Source organism: Physeter macrocephalus, chromosome 8 (genome assembly GCF_002837175.3).
Source record: "Physeter macrocephalus isolate SW-GA chromosome 8, ASM283717v5, whole genome shotgun sequence".
Lineage (NCBI taxonomy): Eukaryota > Metazoa > Chordata > Mammalia > Artiodactyla > Physeteridae > Physeter > Physeter macrocephalus.
This window is the reverse complement of record NC_041221.1, coordinates 63466263-63490274: the sequence shown is the minus strand read 5'-3', so window position 1 is coordinate 63490274 and position 24012 is coordinate 63466263. Positions and strand designations below refer to the sequence as shown.

Genomic DNA, 24012 nt, shown 5'->3' with positions numbered 1-24012 from the left:
TTACGTATCCTGGCTCCTCCCTCACCTCTTTGGAAGAGTCACTCGGAGCTGTCTGAGAGGCTGTCTCCCAGGCTTAAGTCCTCCCTATGTCTGCCAAATAAAACAATTCTCAATTTTTAGGTTGTGCTTTTTTTTTTTTTTTCAGGCAACAAGTGCAAGGATCTCGAGGCAAATGCTTCTTTAAAAAAGTGTATTCACCATGGGTTCAACAAGAGGATTTCTTTGTCATTCATTATTTTTCCTTTGTAACTGATTAAATAATTACTGGTTGGCTTTATGCAATGTTTATATAATTATAGAACATAAATGGTGGTTATTAGATTAGCTAGAATGTAGGCTTTTATATTCGTGTAATACTTATTTTATTAGGGCTGAAAAGTAATTATTCTGGAAAAAAATCAGATTTGGTAGACATAATTTAGCAATCATTTGGGCACTTCAAGGTCAGGATAACTTCACTGAAAGCACCAGAAAGAATGCATATACCTGCTTACATTTATTATATGTAGATTTACTATGGGACTAGGTGTATTGAGTTGATGGAAGCACAAACACTTTTTTGATTAATTTTTTAGATAATAGGTCAATAGCATGGTAATGAATCTTGATGAAGAGTGTTCTTGACAATGCGTCATATACAGTAAACAACACTGAAAGTCCCAGCTAACTCTGAACACAGCGAAGAATGAATCTTGTGTCTCCAGATATACAAAGATCAGCATCCTCATTATATTCATAGAACCTAGTCATAGTATTTGTCCAATGAAATGCTTTCAGATTAATTAAATTATATCCTGGAAAGAGTCTATTAGTCTTAAATAAGGTTTTCCTTTTAATTTTAACGAATAATATAGACACAGGCAAAGAATTCCACCACACTTGCAAAAGAATCTGTTTTTCAACTTCTGTCAAGTCTTTTTTCCTTCATCTTAAAACGTGGATCTAATATAGCAAAATTTGCTTTTAGAATTGAATCTTTTTGAATGTATGTGCTCATTTGAAAAAAACGGTTTATAAAAGTTTTTTTTTTTGTTTAAAGGAATAACTGTTTTTTAATTAAAAATATTTATTTATTTATTTATTTTTGGCTGTGTTGGGTCTTCGTTTCTGTGCAAGGGCTTTCTCTAGTTGCGGCCAAGCAGGGGCCACTCTTCATCGCGGTGCGCGGGCTTCTCACTGTCGTGGCCTCTCTTGTTGCGGAGCATAAGCTCCAGACGCGCAGGCTCAGTAGTTGTGGCTCACGGGCCTAGTTGCTCCGCGGCATGTGGGATCCTCCCAGACCAGGGCTCGAACCCGTGTCCCCTGCATTGGCAGGCAGATTCTCAACCACTGCACCACCAGGGAAGCCCTATAAAAGTTATTTTTAAAAATTCATTATTTATTAAAATATCAGCAACACATTTAAGCACTACACGAATGGCTGAATATAAATTTAAAATAGCACCACCTGGGTACAAGTTATTTGCTAGGAATCTCTACTTATTCTAGTAGCTGGATACTTATGGAGGGATCCATGAACCAGCATTTATATCACCTGGGAGCTTTGGAAATCCAAAATCTCAAGCCCCACACTCCAGACCTACTGAATCAGAATCTGTGTTTGGCATGGTCTCCAGGTGATTCTTAGGTACATTAAAGCCTGAAAAGTAATCATGTAGCCTTCAGTTGCCTTTGTGCATCTTCTCACCAACAGTGCCATCTAGACCAACCCTTCTCTGGCCCCTTAGCCTGTTCCCAGGTTTTCAACTAGCATGCTCTCTGTAGGGTTGTTATTTAGACTCACAACCCCAGCTATGTCATAGCCTCTTTTTTTTAACATCTTTATTGGAGTATAATTGCTTTACAATGGTGTGTTGGTTTCTGCTTTACAACAAAGTGAATCAGTTATACATATACATCTCTTCCCTCTTGTGTGTCATAGCCTCTTACAGCCTCTGTCTCTCTCATAAAGATATCTCATAGCTATCTCATAGCCTCTGCTAAAGTTATGCCTTTTACAAGGGGAGATAGATACGCAAATTCAAGAGGAGGGCAGAATTAGCCTCAGAGCAGAAACATAACAATTACCTTGAGTCTAACAGAGGGTGGTACCAGGGTAGCACCTCGAATACTCATAGTTCTGTTGAAAGCATTCTGTTTGACTGCAGTTCAGTAGGAAAAAAAAAAAGCAGCATAACAGAAGCCAGGGAAGGTTCACATTATCTATCAGTTATGTTCAAGAAGATGTTTGTAGTAAGTCCAGGTAAGGGTTCCTGGGAATACCCATCTCTGGACATGTTGGAAGGTGCAGTAGATTCAGAGCCAAGCAAGTGTGCTTTCATAAATCATATTACCATATTAAAAGACTTAGAGATCATATTGCAAGGAAATGGGAAACCTATTTAATTATATTCAACTCAGCCCCATGTGTGTATATATATATATATATATATTTTTTTTTAATCACAAAATGCTTTTTTTTCCCCATGCAACACATTAAAATTGGCCCAAACTAGTCTTTGTGAAATGTGAATGCACAAGTTTCTCTTATTGCCTAAAACGTGAGTTAAGCCCTGAAGTTTTAGAAAATCTAACATTATGTAACAGTGAATATACCTATCTTTGTAATTTCACTATTTTAGAAGTAAAACAATGCTTTGATTCCAAATATTAAATTAATTTAGGCATTGATTGCTCTCCCACTCTGTCTCCCAAGCTGTGACTCAGATGTCAGAATAAATTTTTTTACCTAGTTAGGGAAGGAATTTTCTCAAGTTTCAGGGCCATAAAAGCATTAGTAAGGCACCTGGTTAGTGCAGCACACTCTTATTTTCCATCTTCAATTTCGTAAATATTAAATTTATCTTTTCCATTTCTCCTTTAAAAGCACCATCTGTGGCACATACCATCACTACATGCAAATGGAAGAGGACATAGTGCCTCAGGATACACTTGATAACAGTTTTTCTTCAACGGCAACTGAAACTTGCCACTGAAGACAGCATCTAATTTTCTTTTTGTGCATTATAAAACCCTAGTCAAGTTATAGGACTCTTAAGTAGACAACTAAGTTCCTGTGAAAGTGAATGAACTTGTTCAGGGTGACGTAGCTAGTTAATTACAGAACTGGGACCAAAACTGTGGTTTCTGTGATGCCTTTTGTACAGCATCCCAATGAATGACTAGGTCTCAGAAGGTTCCTTACAGTTAGACACGAAAAGTGTCATCCCTAAAAACACGATTTGCTTATGAAGGATCATTGTCTAAATATGTTAAACTTTAAAAAACAAATTTCCAGCTACAGTTATAAACTTCTGAATTATGGACGTTCAGTGAAATACACTACTTTGTTTCCTAAGCACCATATCCAAAAAACAGAAGGACTGAAACAGATGTTATGTGTCAGGGTCAGAGGGAGGCTTTCTAGTTATATTATGCTAACTAGAGAAAGACTTTAAAAATCCTTTCCTGGGGCCATTGGGGGATGGGTACTGAGACTGAAAAACAGAGATGAGGAAATGTGTTCCGAGGTGTCAAGCTTTGAATAGATCACCCTTGTGTTATATTCCTCTGAGCTTAGGATACATGTTGGATTTTGTTCACTAACATTTCTATTATGTGCACAAAAACAGCAAAAGACTCTGAAAGTCTACCCAAGTTCTTTTGTCCATTCAATGTCCATTGTTTGCAATACAATGGACAATTTTGAGGGAGTTCGGAGATCTTTCGGTTTTGATGAAATATCTGTCAGAGCCTCAAAATACCATTACTAATGGGCATTGATTGGGGTTTGGAAATATTTTTACTTCAAAACCTGTTGTGACGGATATTTTGTAGAGATTAGGTTTGCACATATCAAGTTACTTGAATTCATTTTGCTAAGAGTTTCTTTATTAATTTGCTTGACTTTTATTTTTTAAAAACACAAAGTCAGTCTAGTGCAGTGGTTACATTCATGGGCTCTGGACTTGGACTATCTGCTTTAAAATCCCAACTCTATTACCTACTAGGTGTGTATGACCCTAAGGAAGTTATTTAATTTTGGCGCCTCAGTTTTCTCAACTTTAAAATGAAGGTAGTAGTACCTGCCTCATTAGAATGATTATGATCACCAAATTAAGTAACGATGCAAAGTGCTTGTGCTTAGGGTAGTTGGTTTTGCACTTAAATCTAGAGAATTGCTCAGTCATTCAGTATGCTTGGGAATAATCCACTATAGATATAGTGGAATAGGGGATATTTTTGTCTGCAAGTTGAAGGCAAAATGCCTGGCTATTCTTCTCATTGAAAGAAGACCCAGAAATATCACATATTTTGTTAAAATTTTGTGGCCATCAAAACCTATTGTCTTTATTGAAGTTTGACTAATACTTAGAGAGAGCATTCTAGTGTTTCATTTTAGCAGAGTAATCAAGAGGAATTGTGTTCTAGTATTGGAAGCTTTTTTAAGTGACCATATCAGGAGAAAAGGAAAGTCTTGAGTCTTGTGTTGCAGTTTTTTTCTCAGAAATAAAACAAACATGCTGTGTTTATGTTGCTGGTATAAATTGTGCCCTATAAAATGGTAACTTTTCTTTCAAATTAAATGTTAGCTTACTATTTCAATAGATAGATCCCTAACATTTAGCTTTAATCCAGGGGGGAAAAAAAGCCCACTTAACTAGATTTAATCTAGTAACAAAACCCATTTAGTCTTTTTATTAAAATGAATTGAGCTTGGAAGAAGACATTGTCTGCTCAAAATATAGCTCTAATATAAATCAAGCAGTTATATTTCTTTTGTTCAACAAACCCCAGGTCCTTTCTTTCACCTTAACAGCCTTTTGATGATTAATTAGGTGACCCACACTTAATTAGATGGAATGTATAATTGATTAAGAAAAATCTAATCTATTTTTGACTTCCTTATTGACCTGAATGTTCATGTATAGCCAAGGAACAAATCCTTCTAATTCTTATGTGATTAGCTCCTATCTTTCCATTTCTACACAAATTTATATTGAAACAGAACTGTGACAATAAGCAGTCTTCAGAATCATCCGTCTCCAAATTATAATACACATTGCCACCAAATTAATCTTATTTGAATCTCTCTGTATATTATTTAGCTACATCCAAAATACATAAATTTTACTGTTTTTCCATAGAAGTCTACAAATCCAACACCTCTCACCTCCGCTAGACTATTTACCTCCCCAAAACATCTTATTATTATTCTTCCACATGTACTTTCTTTTAAGGCCTAATTTAAGTCCTGCTTCTTCTTTGAGTTATTTTCCACTGGTCTAGACATATATAGGTTACTCATTTAAATCTTTGAGGCACTGATTGTTTCTATTATTAGTTTGATATTTATCATTTATTTTCTCTGTTGGAGGGGTTGTATATATCTTTTATTTTCAAATAGATACTTTACTGTTTTTAATCTCTGCCAACCAGCCCAGTACCTACTAGATGTTCAATGATAATGATGATTTGAAAGCCCTACTCTACAATGTTCAGATGTGCTTTTAGATATGGGGATAATATAATTTTGTCATCAGAATTTATAAGGATATAAATTCAAAATAAAAAATAATCACATTGAAAATATAAAATAAAATAATTTTCAAATATATTATTTTGTAAAGTGGAAAACTACCATGGAGTTTAATGAAAACGCGTTCATATCAAAGAAGTACAGGCATATAGATGAAAAAACACTCAGGAATTCCACCTCAAGCTGCCCTCACTTGAATACCATGTCTTTGTAATTATTTCATAACTTGGCAGGCTTCACAGGCTGTCACCATATATGTCCCAAGTGAAGCCAAGGACAGAATTCAGTGTTAACTAAACCAAGAGCTCAGGGCACTCAGATTTCTACTATTTTCCATAGAAATATTCATCATTGATTTAAAATATTAAATCAGCTTTCCTTTCGGGGTGGTTTGATACAGAGTTGAAATAAGAGGCCCTGGGACTTCATAGACAAACCTCCGTTGTGCATTGTTGAACTAATGGCTTTGGGTAAGTTATTTAACCTCCTTATGACCTCTTCAGTAAAACAGTGTTAATGAAATAACACCCTGAGAGTTATTGCAAGAATTAAATGAAAGAAAATGCAAAATACCTGGTACATAGTTGGTATCTACTACATGTAAATAAATTTCTGTAAGTTCCTTGTATCAGTTAGTGGCAGGTTTCATTTACTGGGTGTTTATTCTGTACAAGGCACTCTTCATATACTTTGTATCATGGGTATTAACACATTCAATCTTTGCAGCATTCTTATGCAATAGCTATTATTCTCATTCTGTTTCACACATGAGGAACTAAGCCATAGACAAGTAAAGTACACAGCTAGTAAGTATCATAGCTGGGGTTCAAAACATGCTTTTGGGTTCCATACATACCCTCTTAACTGCTAGACAACATAATCTCTCCCATTATCAGATCATTTCCATGGACCACATCCTGTGGACAATTTAAAAAGCAGTCTCATTTTAACGCACTATTTACCTAACTAAAACATGGTTGGGAGAAACATACAATGCATTCCATAGTCAAGTATAACTCATTTTAATGTATCCATTCTTTTGAATTAGCTGTACCATTGCTCCCTTTCAGTTGTGAGAAATCCAGCCTTGCTTGATCTTACCTGGGCAAAGGCATGCTTTGAAGTCGTTGTCCCAGAACCTGTGCAAATCTTATTTCTTATTTGTTTTGCTGCTTATGAATAATTAATTAAATAAATGCTTTCAAGGATTCCAAAGAAGCTAAAAAAACAGATTTTGAAAATCCACAAAAAGGTATCTAGGAAAACTTTTGTTAAGTTAAGAGATGTTATCTGCTGTTCTAGGCGTGGGTGCTTTTATCAAAACATTTCTCCCACTTTCAATTTTCCACTTGTTAAAATCTAAGGCCTTATTTGGCTGTCACTTACAGTACTGTGTTTTTTGGAAAAGTTTCTGGCAGCTAGTTTTTAAAAGATTTTGTTTAAAAAAAAAAAAAAAAAGAAAGAAAAAGCAAGCTGTGTAGTCCTCCTGTTGGAAGAATTCCTCTGACCTTCTGCATTATTATAAAGAGAATTGCCAATTTATCCAGGCCTCCCCCACCTGGTTATCTTCAGAACTTTACAATGTGTGCTTTTCCTAAGGCAGTTATTTTCAAGCATGATTTTGTAACACTGCAGGGTTTTTCAAGCTATTTCAAGGAGGTGGCAAAGAATTCTCAAAACCAAATTAATTTTATTTTCAAAAAGGAGCATGCATGCCATAAATCATTGGGAGGCATTCAGGAGGGTAATTTTAGATGTCAGGAAATTGAACAAATAATGATAGAATATGGGCACCTGTACAGAAGTAGACAATTCTGCTTCTACAGTGGAACCCTTTAACATGCACCAAGCAATGGGAGATTTGCAGAACACCTTTTTCAGTCTTAGTCCTTGTTTAACCACAACTCTCAATAATTGGTTAATAGACTAGTGTTGTATCTTCTATTTCAGCTTAGTTGTGATCATCCACAAAGTGCCCAGTCTCTTTGAACATCCACATGGCATGCCAATTATGAGAAGATTAGCGTGTAAATATTTTACTCCTCTTAAGGGAAGGTCACTGTAAGCAAGAATAGAACCTAGAATTCTCTGAGCTCAATGAATTTCCCAACATAGCTCCTATATCATTCTCAGTCATATCAATCCCTTTATTTGGTCACTGAGAATCACTTTTCTCTACTTAGAGCCAGGCATTTAAATATCTTCAGCTTCCAGGCTCTCCTCTGGGTACCTGGGCTACACTTTGTCATGTCAATTGTTTTGCACTTTATCTGCCCTACTGGATTATAAACTCCTAGAGGGCAGGGACAGCATGGGACTAACCTTTAAATATCCTAGAGCACTCGATATAGTTCTTAGCACAAAATAAATGCCCACAAGTGTTTGTTGAATGAAACTAAGTCTTTAGAAAGTGGGAAATTTTTCTTTCTTTTTTTTGCCATGTCAGTTTACTGCCTACTGTTTTTTTTCTCACTTTATCCTGTTATCTGAATTTTTTATTTCTACAAACCTGAACAGGGTTTATACCTACTGATTTCAATTTTTTTTTCTTTTTGAACAAAACTTGCTTACTTCTTTATTGGAACTGCACATTCTAATTCCTCATCCGGAGTGCACTTCTTTCTTAATTTCCTTTCCATTAATTTTTTTTTTTTTTTTTTTTTTTTTTGTGGTATGCGGGCCTCCCTCTGTTGCGGCCCCTCCCGTTGCGGGGCACAGGCTCCGGACGCGCAGGCCCAGCGGCCATGGCTCACGGGCCCAGCCGCTCCGCGGCATGTGGGATCCTCCCAGACCAGGGCGCGAACCTGGTTCCCCTGCATCGGCGGGCGGACGCGCAACCACTGTGACACCTGGGAAGCCCCTCCATTAATTTTTGATCTTTCCCCTCTTCAAGCTTTACTGCAACTCAGCATTACCTCTTTACTTATGTACGCCATTCTCACTGTATTTTTCTGCCCCTGATAATTTCACTTTTTAGGTCTTCTGGTGTCTTTTTCTGAGCATAGTGTAGTCCTTTCCATTGAATTATAAACTCTTTGAGGGTAAGCACGCTTACACATACCTGTTTTGCACAACTCCCAATGTAATTGTCAGGCCCTCAGCCCATTTTACAGAAATTGGCTATTCATTTTAATTATTACTTAAGTGTGCGTGTGTGTATAAAACAAATTTTCTGATTAAGTCATGGTACATGTGTCTCATTAAATTATTATAGGTACACCAAGTGGTGACCCTGTGCTTCTGTGAACAGAACATCAGAGTATCCTTTTCTGTAACATTTTAAAGGCAAGAAATGAAAACTTAAGGTGGAACAACCAGGGAAGACGGTAGGAGGAACTCTTAGAATTGACCTAATAGTAATCATAGAAACCAAAAAAAAATTCAGTCAGACTATTCTATTCTGCATTTCCTAACTCCTTCTTAAGTTACTGTGTTTTAAATTTTTAAAAAATATTTTCTTAGATCGTGAGATATGTGATTTGATTTCAATCCTGAGCTGTCTGTAGCATCACTAGGCTGCTGGGGACATCTATAATCAAAGGTTTGGATTCCCTTCCAAATTCAGTTCTAATGTTTACACTCTGGTGTCCATATAATGAGATTTAACAGGCCTTATCACCTACTTACTTGAATTATTGTAATATTTACATTTTTTCTCCAGTAGCAAACTAGACAGGTAAGAAATAATATCTTCTCTTTTATTTTAAACCTCCTTTGAGTAAGTTTGTTGAAGCTATTCTGACCATGAATAAAAATCTTATATTAAAAACATTTAAGGAAATAACTATGGAAAGCTAGATTTATTTCTTCTATAATTGAATAAAAATGTATATACCATAAGCAATAATTGAAACTCTAAAATCATTTTTAGTTCCCTATAAAAACAATCTGTTCCTCTGGAGGATCATCAGTTTAAATGCAAAGAGATAACAAATACCATTCGTGTATGTAACCGTGTTGTTCCACGCTTTGAAAGGGTCTTCATTAGCAAGTCTAAACAACACAAAACAACCTGTAATGTGTTCCATATGCAGGTATTTTGAAACCTTTTGTTTGGTTTCTAACTAGAGAGAAAGAGGGAGGAAAAGAAAGAGTTCATTTTATTCTCCTGGGATTTGTTTTATACGGTGCATCAGATTGAGTTTAGCCAACAGGGATGTATTTCTCCTTGTCTAGCTCATGTTTGTTTATTCTCTCCTTATAAAAACCAGGGACTAGCAATTTCTTTTATGAACGCGGACTGAAGGGAGATAAATAGACCTTGCGGGAGAGGAAGGTCAAGTTCAAAGTTTTTCTTTCCTTTGGATTCAGGAATCAGCAAATGGAAAGACTAGCCAAACAACCAGCATCAGGCATCTGATGGTTAAGCCCTCCCCCCAGGACTTTTTATGTACATAAGCAGTCACAGGAGCAGCTGCGGCGCATTAGTTCCAATAGTTTAACAGGCTGCCTTGTAGCGCTGACAAAAGCCTCGCTCGCCGTGGCTTCCCTCCATGTTCCTGTGCCCTGCGAGCTCGGCGGTGATCTTTGGCAGGGGATCGGCAGAGGAGAGGTGACGTTCAAGAGGCTTCCGCCCTGGAGTGCGCTCGCCTCCTCTACTCCCGGCCCAGTCTCCGCCGAGAGACTGAGTCAGGCGACCGAATGAACTAGCAGCGGCTCGATCCGACCTGCTTCCCCGGACATCTCCCCGAGAGTCCGAGGAAGGCAATCACTGGAAAGAGGCCAGGGAACCACGTTGCCCTGGATCGTTGCCAACTGTACAAAGTTGACCGGGAAAATGGCTCAGCAGACGGCAAGCCCGGACACCTTAACAGTCCCTGAAGTGGATAATCCGCATTGTCCAAACCCCTGGCTGAACGAGGATCTTGTGAAATCCTTGCGGGAAAACCTGTTGCAGCACGAGAAGTCCAAGACAGCAAGGAAATCGGTTTCTCCCAAGCTCTCACCGGTGATTTCGCCGAGAAATTCCCCCAGGCTCCTGCGCAGGATGCTTCTCAGTAGCAACATACCCAAACAGCGGCGGTTCACAGTGGCACATACGTGGTAAGGTTTGCACGGGTTATCAGACATGGGGGCCAGGTGCCCCTGGGTGATTTTTGCGCCTCCCGCCTTTCACTTTAGGGCTAGGGAGGGGAGCGTCTTCGTCTTCACTCCTGACCCGTGATTTATCGGAAGTAATCTACCTTAATAAATCCCACAGATGTCCAAGTCAGGGCAGGAATCCTTGAGATTGGTAATAGGAACCTCTGAGGTGGGTGGTTCTCAAAGTTCAATTCCTATTGCAAGTTCCTACAAGAAAACTGAATTCCAGATGTCAAATAAGAATGCAGGTTTTTTTTTTTTTTTTTTTTTTTTTTTTTTTTCCTATACCGATGTGGTGGCGTTTCTTTGAATTCCTAAGCTACTAGCCCTGCCAGGTCCTGCAACAGCCTAGGAAAGAAAGGACCAGAAAGGAGAGGAGGAAAATCATAGTTTGTTCTCTTTTCTGCATGCTCCCCAATTAAACAGAGATGTGTATGGAGTGTGGGTGTGTGTATGTGTGTAATGGTGTGTCCAAGTAAAACCCCTCCTAACTACTGACTTTAATATATTTGTAATCTCAACGTGCCTTTTCAGTGGGTTTAGGAATGCCGTGCAGAAAGTTGCAGGCTGATACTCGGTAATATTGCCGTGTTCTTTGAATTTGAATTCTTTGACTATTTTGTCAATATTTTTATTTTCTTTACGAATGTTTTTATCTTCTATATAATAGGTGAATTTGTTTTATGCATATGGTACCACGTAGGTTTCTAGACGATTCTTGATATGTTCATGCTCTTGTAAAAACAAATATTAAAATAAATCATTGTGTGAGCTTATTATGGTGTTTCTGCCTGAAAAGAGGCAATTTCAGGCTATGATCAGAGAAAGAGGGGTCTGTGATACACAGTTGGTTAATTTTAGGCAGTAGAAGGTTCTATGCACTACTTCCACATTTTGGCAAAATGAATATTAATTATGATGAAGAAAACAGGTATAGCAGAAAAAGATAACGAGTATGTTAGTTGAGAAACTGACTGAATGATTTTTATACAGCTTTTCCATAGAATACGAAAGAGTATGCCAGGAATGGAAAAAACAAAACAAATTAGAACCAAAACAAGTAAACAAACAAACAAAAATCCCCCCAAAACCAGAATCAAGACTTCTAGGAAAGAAGCAGCAAGAAATAGAATCAAAATCTAAGCTTAAGCCACATGGCCCTACCCAGGAATGCATTCATGTCATAGATGAAAATAGGCAACAAAGGAAATAAAAGGCATGACCCACCCAAAGAAATGTCTGACCTCAGAATTGTCGTTTTAAATAGCTAGATCTCTGATCAGGGAAGTGTTCTTATTTTCCCCAAGATTTTAACTAAGTGGCATTTCTAAGTTTAGTTCTTATTTTCCCCAAGATTTTAACTAAGTGGCATTTCTAAGTTTAGTTAGATATAATGGTCATAAGAGGGGTAAGGCAAACATTGATTTTTTTCAGTCTTAAAGAAATGATGGAAAAGGATGACTTCTCTCTGAGGAAGATACTATTGAAAGAATTTGTCAGAGATAAGCAGTGAATGAAAGGCATAGATGAACACTAGGAGATGCTCTGAGGAGAGGGACGGCTTGAGACAGAGCATCAGATGCCAGAGCAGGAAAGCTGGCTGGAGTTCAGACAGGGTCAGGGCCAGAATTTTGGTATGCAATGTCCCTTTTGGTTGAGATGCCTTTTTAATTATAGTTCCTAAATTGTACCTGTTGCTAAATGAGTAAGCCTCCACTCAGACACTCGATTTCTATCTGAGTGAAGCAACCTCGAGTTCAACTGAGGGTTATCGGAACTATTTGGACATGTTGAGATGTAAGGAAGGCAGGAAATCTCATGAAAACAGGCTTTCTTCTGAAATTTCTGGCACTTCCTTTTCTGATGCTGTTTGGAGAAACTCCAAGGTCACAATTTCTGCCGATCTTTCATTGTGGTGTATCAGGTCTCCAGCAGATGAGGGAAGCATCAAAAGAGCAATGGACATGAAAAAGAAAAATCATGATACCAATTCTCAGTAACGAAGGGGAGACAATATCCCTCATGGATAAAAAAGCGTCCAGCAAGGGAGTTGGAAAGAGTGCCTCATATTTTCCTTATTGGTTCAACAAGCCGCGAGACGTTCATAATATCCACAGGCATCTTTCGACAAATATTGTTCCATCTGTGCTTTCATTACTTGGACTAAACATGATCCTGAATTTTAAAAATTTATTTCAAATTGTGCTGCTTATATATATATATATTTTGCTATCTAAACTGCTGCTACTACCACAACCATAGTCAAATCCTCCCCTCCTCCTAAATTAAATGATCAGCCATTTAAATACACACCATGTGTGTTCCTGCCTCAGAATGTTGGTTCCTATACTTGATATTCCTTTCCATTCGATATGCATTTATTTAATACCTACTGAGTCCAAAGTGTTTAGCTTGTACCTACTGATCACAAAGTTGAACAAGAGCTGTTCCTTGGTTTCAAATTATTTACACTACAGTAGAAAAAATCATATTGGAAGGCATCTGATTAAGTTCAGGTAAACATTTTGCTCTACAACATACTCTCCAAATCTTAGTGGATTGACACAGTAAATGTTTATTTCTTGCTTCTGCTTCTTGTGGGGAGCTAGCCTGCCCTGGGGTAATTCAGGGACCCCAGGTTCTACCATCTTGCGGTTCTTCTATTGGTAACACATGGTTTCCAAGTTTGCCAGGCTCAGCTGAATCCGGGGAGAGAGCACAGAAGATGACACTCGTGAGTTTTTATGAGGCAGGTCTAGAAGTGCACACATTACTTATCCCAGTATTCCCCAGATAGAACTCAGTCCTGTAGCCACATATAACTGCAAAGGAGGCTGGGAAACCTATCTCAGCCACGTTGCCAGGAATAAGGTAAAACTGGTGAACAGCCCACCCATGTCAGTCACAATGCAGTAACAGCTGCTGGTTCACCCTCTATACCATAGTTAAATTCATAGAGTAACACCTATGATGACTGGTCCTTTAACATCTCTGCATACCTCCTGGATGAGGATTATACAGAGCAATTCTATTTTTTGACAAGTCGAGTGACTGAGAAGTCCTTGCTTACATACAGTTGAAATCTCCTTCCTTGTAATTGTCATCCTTGGTTCCTGGATCTGCTTTTTTTGTTGTTGTTGTTGTTTTTATTTGTCTGCTTTGGGTCTTTGTTGCTGCACGTGTGCTTCCTCTAGTTGCGGCGAGCGGGGGCTACTCTTCGTTGCGATGCACGGGCTTCTCCTTGCGGTGGCTTCTCTTGTTGCGGGGCACGGGCTCTAGGCGCACGGGCTTCAGTAGTTGTGGCGCGTGGGCGTCAGTAGTTGTGGCGCATGGGCTTAGCTGCTCCATGGCATGTGGGATCTTCCCAGACCGGGGCTGGAACCCATGTCCCCTTCATTGGCAGGCGGATTCTCAACCACCGCGCCACCAGGGCTTCAGTAGTTGTGGCGCGTGGGCTTCAGTAGTTGTGGCGCATGGGCTTAGTTGCTCTGCAGCATGTGGGATCTTCCTGGACCAGGGCTCGAACCCTAGTCCCCTGCATTGGCAGGTGGTTTCTTAACCACTGCATCACCAGGGAAGCCCTCCTGGATCTGCTTTGAAAACCCCACAGCTTGAATCTCTCCCGTCTTCCATAACTTAGCCCTTAAGGCAAGAGGCTTGGAATAACCCATCAGAAAGCCAGGATCCTGCTCTATTCATCTTGGCACACCCATTAATCTGTAATATCAGTGTTATCATGCTTTTTAAAAATTATTCTCTTTTCTTAACACCCTAAGTTATTTCACGTTTATATGCTATAGTTATCAGGTTGATCCTGGTTGTTCTTAACCAGACTTTACTTGGCTTTTCACAACCCATTTAAAGAGTATTTTACTGAATTGATACAATACTCCAGGTGCTGTGTGACTCTTGGACAGAAAGCATCTGAGAAGTCAGATTACTTACGTTTAAATTTTGACTTCCCGTTTACTAGTGTGATTTTTGAACAAGTTGCTTAACATAGGCTTGTTTCTCTGTTACCCAATTTCCTGGGAATAGTAATCATATCCACTTGGTGGTGTGGTTTTATTAGGTACAATTATGTGTAAATTAAAGTGTTTTGCACAGGGAAAGACACTTAATGAGGGTCATTATATAAGCTAATATTTTCTTTATTATGTGTCCATTAATCCAGTCTTGCTCGGCCTGAATCTTTAGGCTCATGTCTACATTTTTAAATGGTTACCCTGTCAGTTGTTTGTGGATGGGACAATGTTTTTAGTAATAATTATAACCCTAGCTAATGTTCATTGAACACTGGTGTTCGATCTGGTGCTGTGTGTTATATTAGGACCCTCTTGTATTCATGCTTCTCATCACTTTGTTTTACCATGTTTACTTAATGTCTAGTACTTTGTAGTCTAGTGATTATAGACCAGACTGTTTTCATCAGAGTAGGGAATTCCCTCTGATGTCAACGTGAACTTCAGCGGAATTTCTGGTGAAGAAAACTTTCAGTGTTAAGTTTATTTCTGGAAAATCAGTCAGGCAAATCTTTATATTTTTCAGTTTTTTTTCCTTACTTTACACTGGGTTCTGTGCACCAAATGAAGGAACGTGTTCTAGAGTGTGTAAGTGATACTACGCAGTAGGATTTCTTTGGGCAAGATACTATCCAGGCAATACCATGTGTCTTACCTTTAAAATTTCTGTGTATGTGTGTGTGTTTTTAATTACAACATATCCAAAGGTAGAAGAAGCAGTTAGTAACGTCCTTAAACAACAAAATAATTTCTTTAGGTGGATTTTTGAAAGGCATTTTTCAGGAGACTTTTAGAAAATCTTAAAAGATTTTCAGGGAGCTAGATAAGTGTTTGGGGCTATCATTTTTGTTTATTATAAATTTCTCTTTACTGGGCATTGGATATAAAATTGCTCATGTTTAAAAGTAAACATTTGCTTCCTTGAGCCATAATTTCTTCAGCAACTACAGTTGCTCTCATGGTTGTTGTTTAAGAGAGAAATACACTATAAATTTTCTTCAAGTTACAGAAGGATCCAGAAAGCCTTTATCACCTCTAAAGAAGAAATCCAGCCGCTTAGAGCGTTTATAGGTCACACACGAACACACCGCCACACACACCCAAGTAGATTTTCAAAGCTATTATTTAGGTGGTGTATTTGAGACTCTTTCTTCTTTGCTCCAACTCTCCTACATTTGCCTGACTTAACTTTAAGGTTATCTTCTCTCTGCCCCTTATGGTGAGGATACCCAGAGAAGTGCATTGCTGGTGCTCTCCTAGGAGCTGGGAACCCAGAGGTGGGCTGTGGTTATAGTGTGATACAAGGAGGTGGGGAGGAAGTTTCCGGGGGGGAAATTTTCTGGGACGCACAACAGGAAGTAATGCCAGCAGGTTAGGTAGAGCCAGTTGGCTGAGTCTTTAGCTGTGTCTCTGGTGTAATTGGCTGTGTGTCTTCCGCAGGAATCTTTGGGCACTGCAGGTTAAGGGTGTCTGTGACTTTTGAAACGCATGCTTAGCCTTTCCTAAAATCAGAAGAGCCCAGGAAGATATTCATCTTAAAAACTTGTCAGTTGCCTTTATGATATTTAAGAAATTACAAAATAAAAATGTGACAAATAGTTACTGAGGAAAATGAAGAAAACAATGAAATAACATGGCAATTTATTACTCATATGTACTTTCTGTGACCTTTGACATTTATCTTAAAGAGAAAAGGGATTAAGTGTATCTGTACCAGCCAAAGTCAATTCTGTCAATACTAGTGGTGAAACTACTTCCAGGCAAAAGCACAGTCTTTTTTATAAAGTTGGTAGAAATGCTGAATGAGAAGAAAGTAAAAAATTGATTCTCAAAGTTCATTAAAATAATTTTTAAATCATAGCGTTAATTTTAAAAGTTATTCTGTATATAAATTTCTTTATAAATAACAAGCTCCTGTGAGGTTAGGTAATTGATTGAGCTTCAGAGCTTCAGCACTTTTTTTTTTTTTCCTTAGACAGGAAGCTACCAAAATTGTTCTTCAAGTAGCAGTTTCAGGAAGAAGCTTTATTGTCACCAGCGTGGCAAAGTTATGTCGTTGTTTTTTAATGGTTTTGCTTTTGAAAAGAATCATGTTTTTAAACTGTGAGGAGTTTAGCATAGTGGAAGCCATGTATTTCCAGCTCTGCGGCCACTTAATATTTGACCTTAGTTACTCCACGTTTTTGAATTGTAGACTTTTTATTCATAAGTCATATGGCTATAGAGGCATTTGATATTTACAAGTAAGAAACTGACTAATTAAATTTACAAAGTGATAACAAACCACAGTACATTTAAGATAAGTAATTAAAAAGAAGTTCCAACTTGCTGTTGTAAGCTAGTGAGGTGTATGCCTCATGGGTAAAAACAGGGGACAGAGTGCTTTAATAATTCTGTGGCTCATAAAAAGGCTGCAGGACCTTCAGAATGAAAGCATTGGTGGTATTGACTCTAGGCCACCATCTGGAAGCCATGATTTGGGGTGGGAAATGTGGAAATCTGTAGATAATAATAAAAATTCAAATTTAAAATTTTCTTTTACTGTATCTTCAATTATATACCATCTTAACACACCAATCTCTTCTACTATATATAAAAAACAAGAAAAAATCATTTCATGTTCAATTTTAAGGACATAAATGCTGTCCAGCTATTTCAAATGAAGTACTTATTTTCAAAATGAGATCTTGAGTTGATATGAGACCAAATTGTTTGATTTCATTTTGGACTAAAAACTTTAGGTTCATAATAACATAACTTTATAATCTTAGACTTATTATAACATAGCCAATAATGATTTAGCTCCTGCTGTATGTCAGATACTTTATGTACATTAACCTTTCAAAACAAACACGGTTGAATTTAAGTATTATTAGCTGTATTTTACACATACATATGCCAAGGCCAGAGAAATTGGTACATAACCAAGATCATTCAGCTATGCAGCCATGAAGTGAGTTGACTTAAAACTTAAACTCAGGTTTGCCTAACTCTCCACCGTGTATTCCTTCAGCATTACCTTCCTTTGGGCTAAGAATCACATTCATATTTATTTCCCTACCCAGCTTGTATATCAAAGCTGCAACAGTGACTGTTCGATGACTTCACAGAATGGTGGTTAGTTAACAGAAGGGTAGGAACAGACCCTTTCTTAGTGTGGAATCTCAGTTTATTTGTTTAACACCTGTGGCTTGTATGAATGTAGACATTTTTTCTTGACAAAAATATGTGTGTGTGGAGGAGAAATATATGTCCTTGATGAAGGACGGTTTTCAGGTCAACAGAAAACATTCTGTTTTAGAGTAGTTTTAGACTAAGACTGGCATCAAGACAAAACCAATCAGAGATAATTTTATTTTCAGTGATTCAGAGAGAAAGGCATGAAAGGCTTGAGCTCTAAAGAAAAGATTAAGTCAGAAATCTATTAAGGTTCGGTTCCAGAAGAGCCAGCTGGAAATGATGGTCTGCAGGCTCAAGTCACTAAGCAACAGAGCAGCAAACTGCTCGGTAACCAGAGCTGGCTTGACTCACAGGCTGACTACAAATGACCGGGTGGCCAGACAGGAGGACCACAGCCCATCTGACCTCAAAACACTCTCCTTCTAGTCATCCGCCAGCTTTCCTGCCCAGTCCCCCCATTTTGGAATGGTCTCTTTGACTTAACAAGATACCTGCTTTCAGAATGGAAATATCTTTGGGACCATAAGTACATGCTATCTGTCTTCTTTAAAAGGGCATTTCTGAGATTGCTTTCTTTGGGCCAGTATATCATAAACAAAATGTAAAGTTTAATGAGAGGAAAGAAAGTGAAAACATTGGGATTAATGGCTCGACTTTGGGTTTTCAGGAGCAAATGTGTACAGGGCCAAATTGCCTACTTCATTTGGTGAGATCTGTCCTTGAACTCTGAGAGCGCAGTGTTGCCATTTATTTAACGCTTTCTGTCTTATGCTGTCTTCTTTTTCATGAGTGTGTTTTGATTGTGCAGCTGGACTCTAAGTTCCTAAAAAATGGGAACCCTCACATACATCAATCTTTGTATCCATTGTGAGGGGCCAAGTGCCACCTGTATAATATATATTTAGTGAATACTTGTTGTTTAATTGAGAAACATACCCTCAATTGCTGTGGCTCTTATGCTGAACACCTGGGGAGATCTATAGCCTTCCAGCCTAGAAGTCCTGGTGATGTCGTGTTTGATTGCCATAGTGGAAAGAAGTTTCAAACGCAATGATTAACCATTTGTTTGGACTTTGTCACCACGGCTCTGTGTGTGTGAGTGTGTGTTCTGGGTGTACACACATTTAGACGGGTATGATTTGACTCTAGTATACATGAATGAATCGGTATATGACATTGTCAAATATACGCATTTTAATAATTTTTAGTTTATACTTTGAAAATAATTTATGCCTGTTGTTTTTCTGAAAAAATATGTAAATATATTTATGATTCTTGGTAAATTACTGAATAACTAGCTTGTTAAACTCTTATGACTAATTCTTATTTCTTAGAATTCATAGTGGTTCAATTATAATACAAGACTTACGCTCATAAAAGAAATGCCAAGATTTTGAGGAGAAATTTGAAACAAACAAAATCCCCAAAACACTCTGCGCAGTTTTTGTTTGTTTTTTTTGTATGAAATTTGGAGAAATTTGAACTGACAGAAACAAAGTACCACTTCTCCAAGGTACATCTTCAGAATAAGTAAAATTGAATAACAGAAAAAAATTTTCAAGAGATTTATCAGGTTATTTATTTTTTATTTTTTTTGCGGTACGCGGGCCTCTCACTGTCGCGGCCCCTCCCGTTGTGGAGCACAGGCTCCGGACGCGCAGGCTCAGCGGCCATGGCTCACGGGCCCAGCCTCTCCGCGGCATGTGGGATCCTCCCGGACCGGGGCACGAACCCGTGTCCCCTGCATCGGCAGGCGGACTCGCAACCACTGCGCCACCAGGGAAGCCCTAGCAGGTTATTTTAATGTAAATATTTTGTCCATAGTTCATACGCATTTTTACCTTGCAGTAATTTCAAACCAACCGATCTCCTTTCCATTAGTCTTATGAGATAGCCCTCTATCTCATAATTTGATAGATCAAATTAGCTATCATTAAAATAAAGTGGCTTCCTCTGTATATTATTATTAGGTTTTTTTTTCATTTTCTTATATAGCTGATTTCACATTTATACTTATAAATGGTGTGTATTGTTGACCTTTTGAATAAAGCAACTTTCTGCCTAATAAGGTTATTTGGATTATCATTCTACTGTTTACCTTCTTTAGGTTTATAGTATTTGTTTTACTTTGCAGTGTGATTTTTTTTATGACTTTCTACTGAGTGTGTGCCAAATAGAACAGTGTATGATTTATGGGTAGTAATAACTAAAACTTATATGAATTGGAAGCGGTTGACCCACAAGGCGGAATATACGGCTCGCCTCTGAATAGGACCAGGCTTCTTTGATAAAGCCCTCTTACAATAGCAATAGCCGTGTCATTAACGGTGCACTTATTGCTGTATCACCTTCCCAGTTTAAGGTACATCTGTGGGTCATTTGTACAGTGTTGTATTTAATTTTTTTTAGTTGATTTATATTTTTATTTAAAGGCCTATATGTTTAAAAATGAAGCTTTATATCCTTACTATAAATTGGAAACCAGTGTCATTTATCATACATGGAAGATAATTGAACAAAAATACAATGAATAAAAGCTAAATAGATTCAAGTTTAACTGGATACTATGACCTGCTAGAGGGTCTGAGTCTGAGGTCTGCTCTCTCTTTGTTAAAAATGGCAGTTAGTAAGTAACGTAGAGATGTGAAAGACCGATTAAGTCCTTCTCCTTCAGGTAATAAGAATGACTGAAAGGATTTGGGAAGGAAATAACTTTCTCATTATTTAATTCAACATTTTAAATTCAGTAAATGACATCCCTTATGCCTAAAACCATCTTGGTGCATCAGATTCTCTAATGTATCAACCCAGTGGTCCTGAACCACTGATACTTCCACTGTTGGAAGAAAGACCTCGGTTTTTGTAGGGGTTCTTTGGGTCTGAATCCCTTAGTTGGTGGTAAATGCACTGAACTTGGATTGGGTGATTTCAGTTACCCAATTGAAAGTCAGGTGTTGGTACCCCGTTTTTATCACCCTATAATTATTAATTTCCTACCTGGTAGCTGCAGAGATGCAAAGAAGCATAGAACTGCTCTATGGAAAACTGCTATACCTGCTAATGGCAGTTTCTAAGTTCTGCTTCCAAAGGGCACAGTCATGGGCTTTTTAAAACGGTGAGGATCTCTGTGCAAATAGGTGAAAGCTGAGGTAAGCTAGCAGCCCAATTTTTGTGCACCTCCGTAATCTTATGGAGGATTTACTTCCAGACTAGAACACCCACATGGGACCGGCTACCTAACTTGCAGGGTTCGGTGTGAAATGAAAATGCAGAAACTCTCGTTCAAAAGGGTAATAAGAATTTCATGAAGGCAACGGCAGAGCATTCAGTCCCACACAAGGCACTTCTGAGAGTGAGGCCTGGTACAACTGCCCAGGTCACATCTAGGAAGCCAGCTCTTCACCCACAGCAGATCTGAGAGGGGGGCCAGTTGAGAGCTGGATTTGGTCTACTGGTCATAGTTTGCCAATCACTGGTCTACAGGATAAAATTTATGCTCCTCAACTTGGTGTTTAAGTCTCTGTCATCAGCTGCAAACTCATCTCCACAATCTTCTCTGGTATTATTTCCTATAGATTCTTCACAGTCAATCATCCTGGAGCTGAATCCAGAGCAGACGTTCTCAGCCTCGATGCGCCAAGGCAATGCTTTGTCATGGGGGCTGTCCTGTGCACGTGGGCTGTAAGGAGCATCCCTGGCCACTACACACTAGATGTCAGTCACACCCATCCTGTAGTAAAAATCCAGAATGTCTCCAAACATGGCCAGATGTCCACTGGGGGCAAAATTGTCCCTGGTTGAGAACCACTGATCTAGAGGATAAGCTTTCACTTTATTCACTAGTATATTCCTAACACCTAGCATAGTCTTGTGATACAGAAAGAGGTTCCAAAATGTACTGTCTGGTCCAACTCTGCTACTCACTTACTGTGAGATCCCAGGGGTATCATTTAAACTCTACAGGTCACAAGTAAGTGCATCCATAAAATGGAACTATTACAAATTCATTCCTTACTTCATGGAAGTATTTAAAAATTCAAATCATATACTTAATGAAAAGACCTTTTGAAAAGAATAAAGTACTATTCAAATATCATGTAAAAAGAGTCATGGAGGAACACTGAGGGTGATCTGAACCCATTGATACCTAGAAGCTTAATTCACCTCCTACTGTGTGTACTCTATGAAAATTGCTGTGTGTGATGCTATCGGGGCATTGTTGTCTTTGCTCTCAAGGATTGTGATCAGATGGGGATAAAATACGATTACTCGAATAACCATAAAGCAGTAGTTGCCATAACTAAGTACAAAGAGTGGTGGAGTTTATAGGAAAGTAGAGATTGTTTCTAATGATGGGACTCATGTAAGACTTGAGATGGAGTGTGAGATAGCGTAGTCACAAAGAAGGCCCATATTGAGCTTTTTCTTAGCTTATGTTATTTAATATTCATGGCAACTTAATTAGGTTTACGTTTAATTGTCACATTTTACAAAGAGAAAAATGGGGCCTAGAAAACAATTTGATATGAACATGAAGCATAGAGAATTTCAGTAGGAAGAGAACTGGAGTGAAGTATGAAGGACAGGAAGTGGCAGGAGGTAAGTTCTTTTCAGTAAAGGAACAACATGAGCCAATATGGGGATTGCATGGGGTTTAGGTGAGATTGGGTACAGCATGGAGTCTCTTTACAGAAAGCGACTGTAAAGGAAAGCTGGAATCAGGTTTCAAAGGTCAGCTAACATTCTCTCTCTCTCTCTCTCTCTCTCTCTCTCTCTCTCTCTCTCTCTCTCTTGCGCACACACGCACACACACACACCACACCCCACAGATTTATATGCTGAAGTGAAACACAATCAATTTTATCTTTCTTAACAGCTTTACTCCAAATAAAAGGAAGTGACATTTTGAGTTATTACCCCATGCTAAGCTTGCTAAACCACGAGTGTATGCACTGAACACCCAATGGTTGGAATGTGAGATTTAGTTCAATTAGACCAGTGTATACCATCTTTCCGCTAGCTATGCCTTCTACTCCTTCTAAGATAATCCTTCAGAAATAGCAGAAAACACGGTTTTATTTCCATTCAAATGAGATGTGTTAATTCCACTGGTGGCACTTGTGTTCTGATGCGTAGAGCAGAGACGTTATTTATGTGAGGACTGTATCTGCCTTTTCATTAAATTGCACGAGAATATAATGCTTAAAACACATCTAGCAGTTCTGATGGACTGTACACAGAAAACCATTTTACTCTTAAGGTATTGATACTCTATTTCAAGACTGGCTCACCAGGGTAAGAATCAGGAGCTAAATACCCTGTTATCCTTTTATCTATTCAAACAATCATTTCTGAGTGTCTGTATCTGTCACTCTTCTGAGGATATAACACTGAGCAAAAAAGACAAAGTCCTGCCTCCAAGGAGCATATATTCTAACAGAGAAGAAGACAGTGTATAAATAAATATTCCAGTAGGTCAGAGTATAACAAGTACAATAAAGAAGAAGAAAGCAGGGTAAGGGGATAGAGTTTTATATACCTTTTTGGGGAGGACTGTCTGTAAGGTGACTTTTGAATAGAGGTCTGAAGAACGTGACTGATTACCTCGGGGAAGACCATTTCAGGCAGAAGAAGTAACAAGTGCAAAGGTCTGATGTGATTGGTGTGTTTGAGGGAGGGGAACGTTATAGAAAATGAGGTCCGAGACATAGAAGGGAGTCAGGTCATGTAGTGTTTTGAGGCTATAGTAGGATTGGGGATTTTTCTTGGTGATGACTATGATGTTTTGAAGGGAGAAGTGTTAACAGTGGGAGTGTCTGCCTCAGGGAGAAACACAGGCTGTCTTAAGTTTTGAAAAAATCATTCAGGCTCCTGTGTAAAAAATACAGATGTGGGGCAGAGGAGGAAACAGGGAGACCAATTTAGACTGTTGCAGTAATCCAGGTGAGATATAATGGTGGTTCAGAGGAGAGTAGTTAAAGGGAAGGTAGTTAAGAAATGGTCACGATTCTCTCTGGAAGCAGCGGAGGAAAGCGAGAAAGATACCTACCTCTCCTTTAGAGGAGGTGGTACAAAAACATGGAGGGGAAGTAGCCACCACATCAGAAAGATGAAATAAACCAGCATCCTCAATGGGCAGCCATTAGTGTCAGAGCAAGAATGTGCAAATTCACAGTGGAGAGTTTGGAGGGGGGCCTGGGGGAGGGCTGG

The 24012-nt window shown here is 38.5% G+C and overlaps 1 protein-coding gene across 15 annotated transcripts in view; it reads left to right on the top strand.

The window, feature by feature from the left end:
• The first annotated feature begins 10107 nt into the window (after positions 1-10107).
• PDE4D (phosphodiesterase 4D) overlaps positions 10108-24012 on the top strand; it is a 739244-nt gene continuing 725339 nt past the window's right edge. For 2 of the 15 annotated variants that reach the window (XM_055086572.1, XM_055086573.1), the window contains exon 1: positions 10119-10561. In XM_055086572.1, the coding sequence (XP_054942547.1) occupies positions 10296-10561 (266 nt within the window). In that variant the 5' untranslated portion in view covers positions 10119-10295. Of the gene's footprint in view, positions 10562-24012 lie in introns of all 15 variants that reach the window. The other 13 variants (XM_055086574.1, XM_055086576.1, XR_008618059.1 and 10 more) reach the window with 11 other exon arrangements.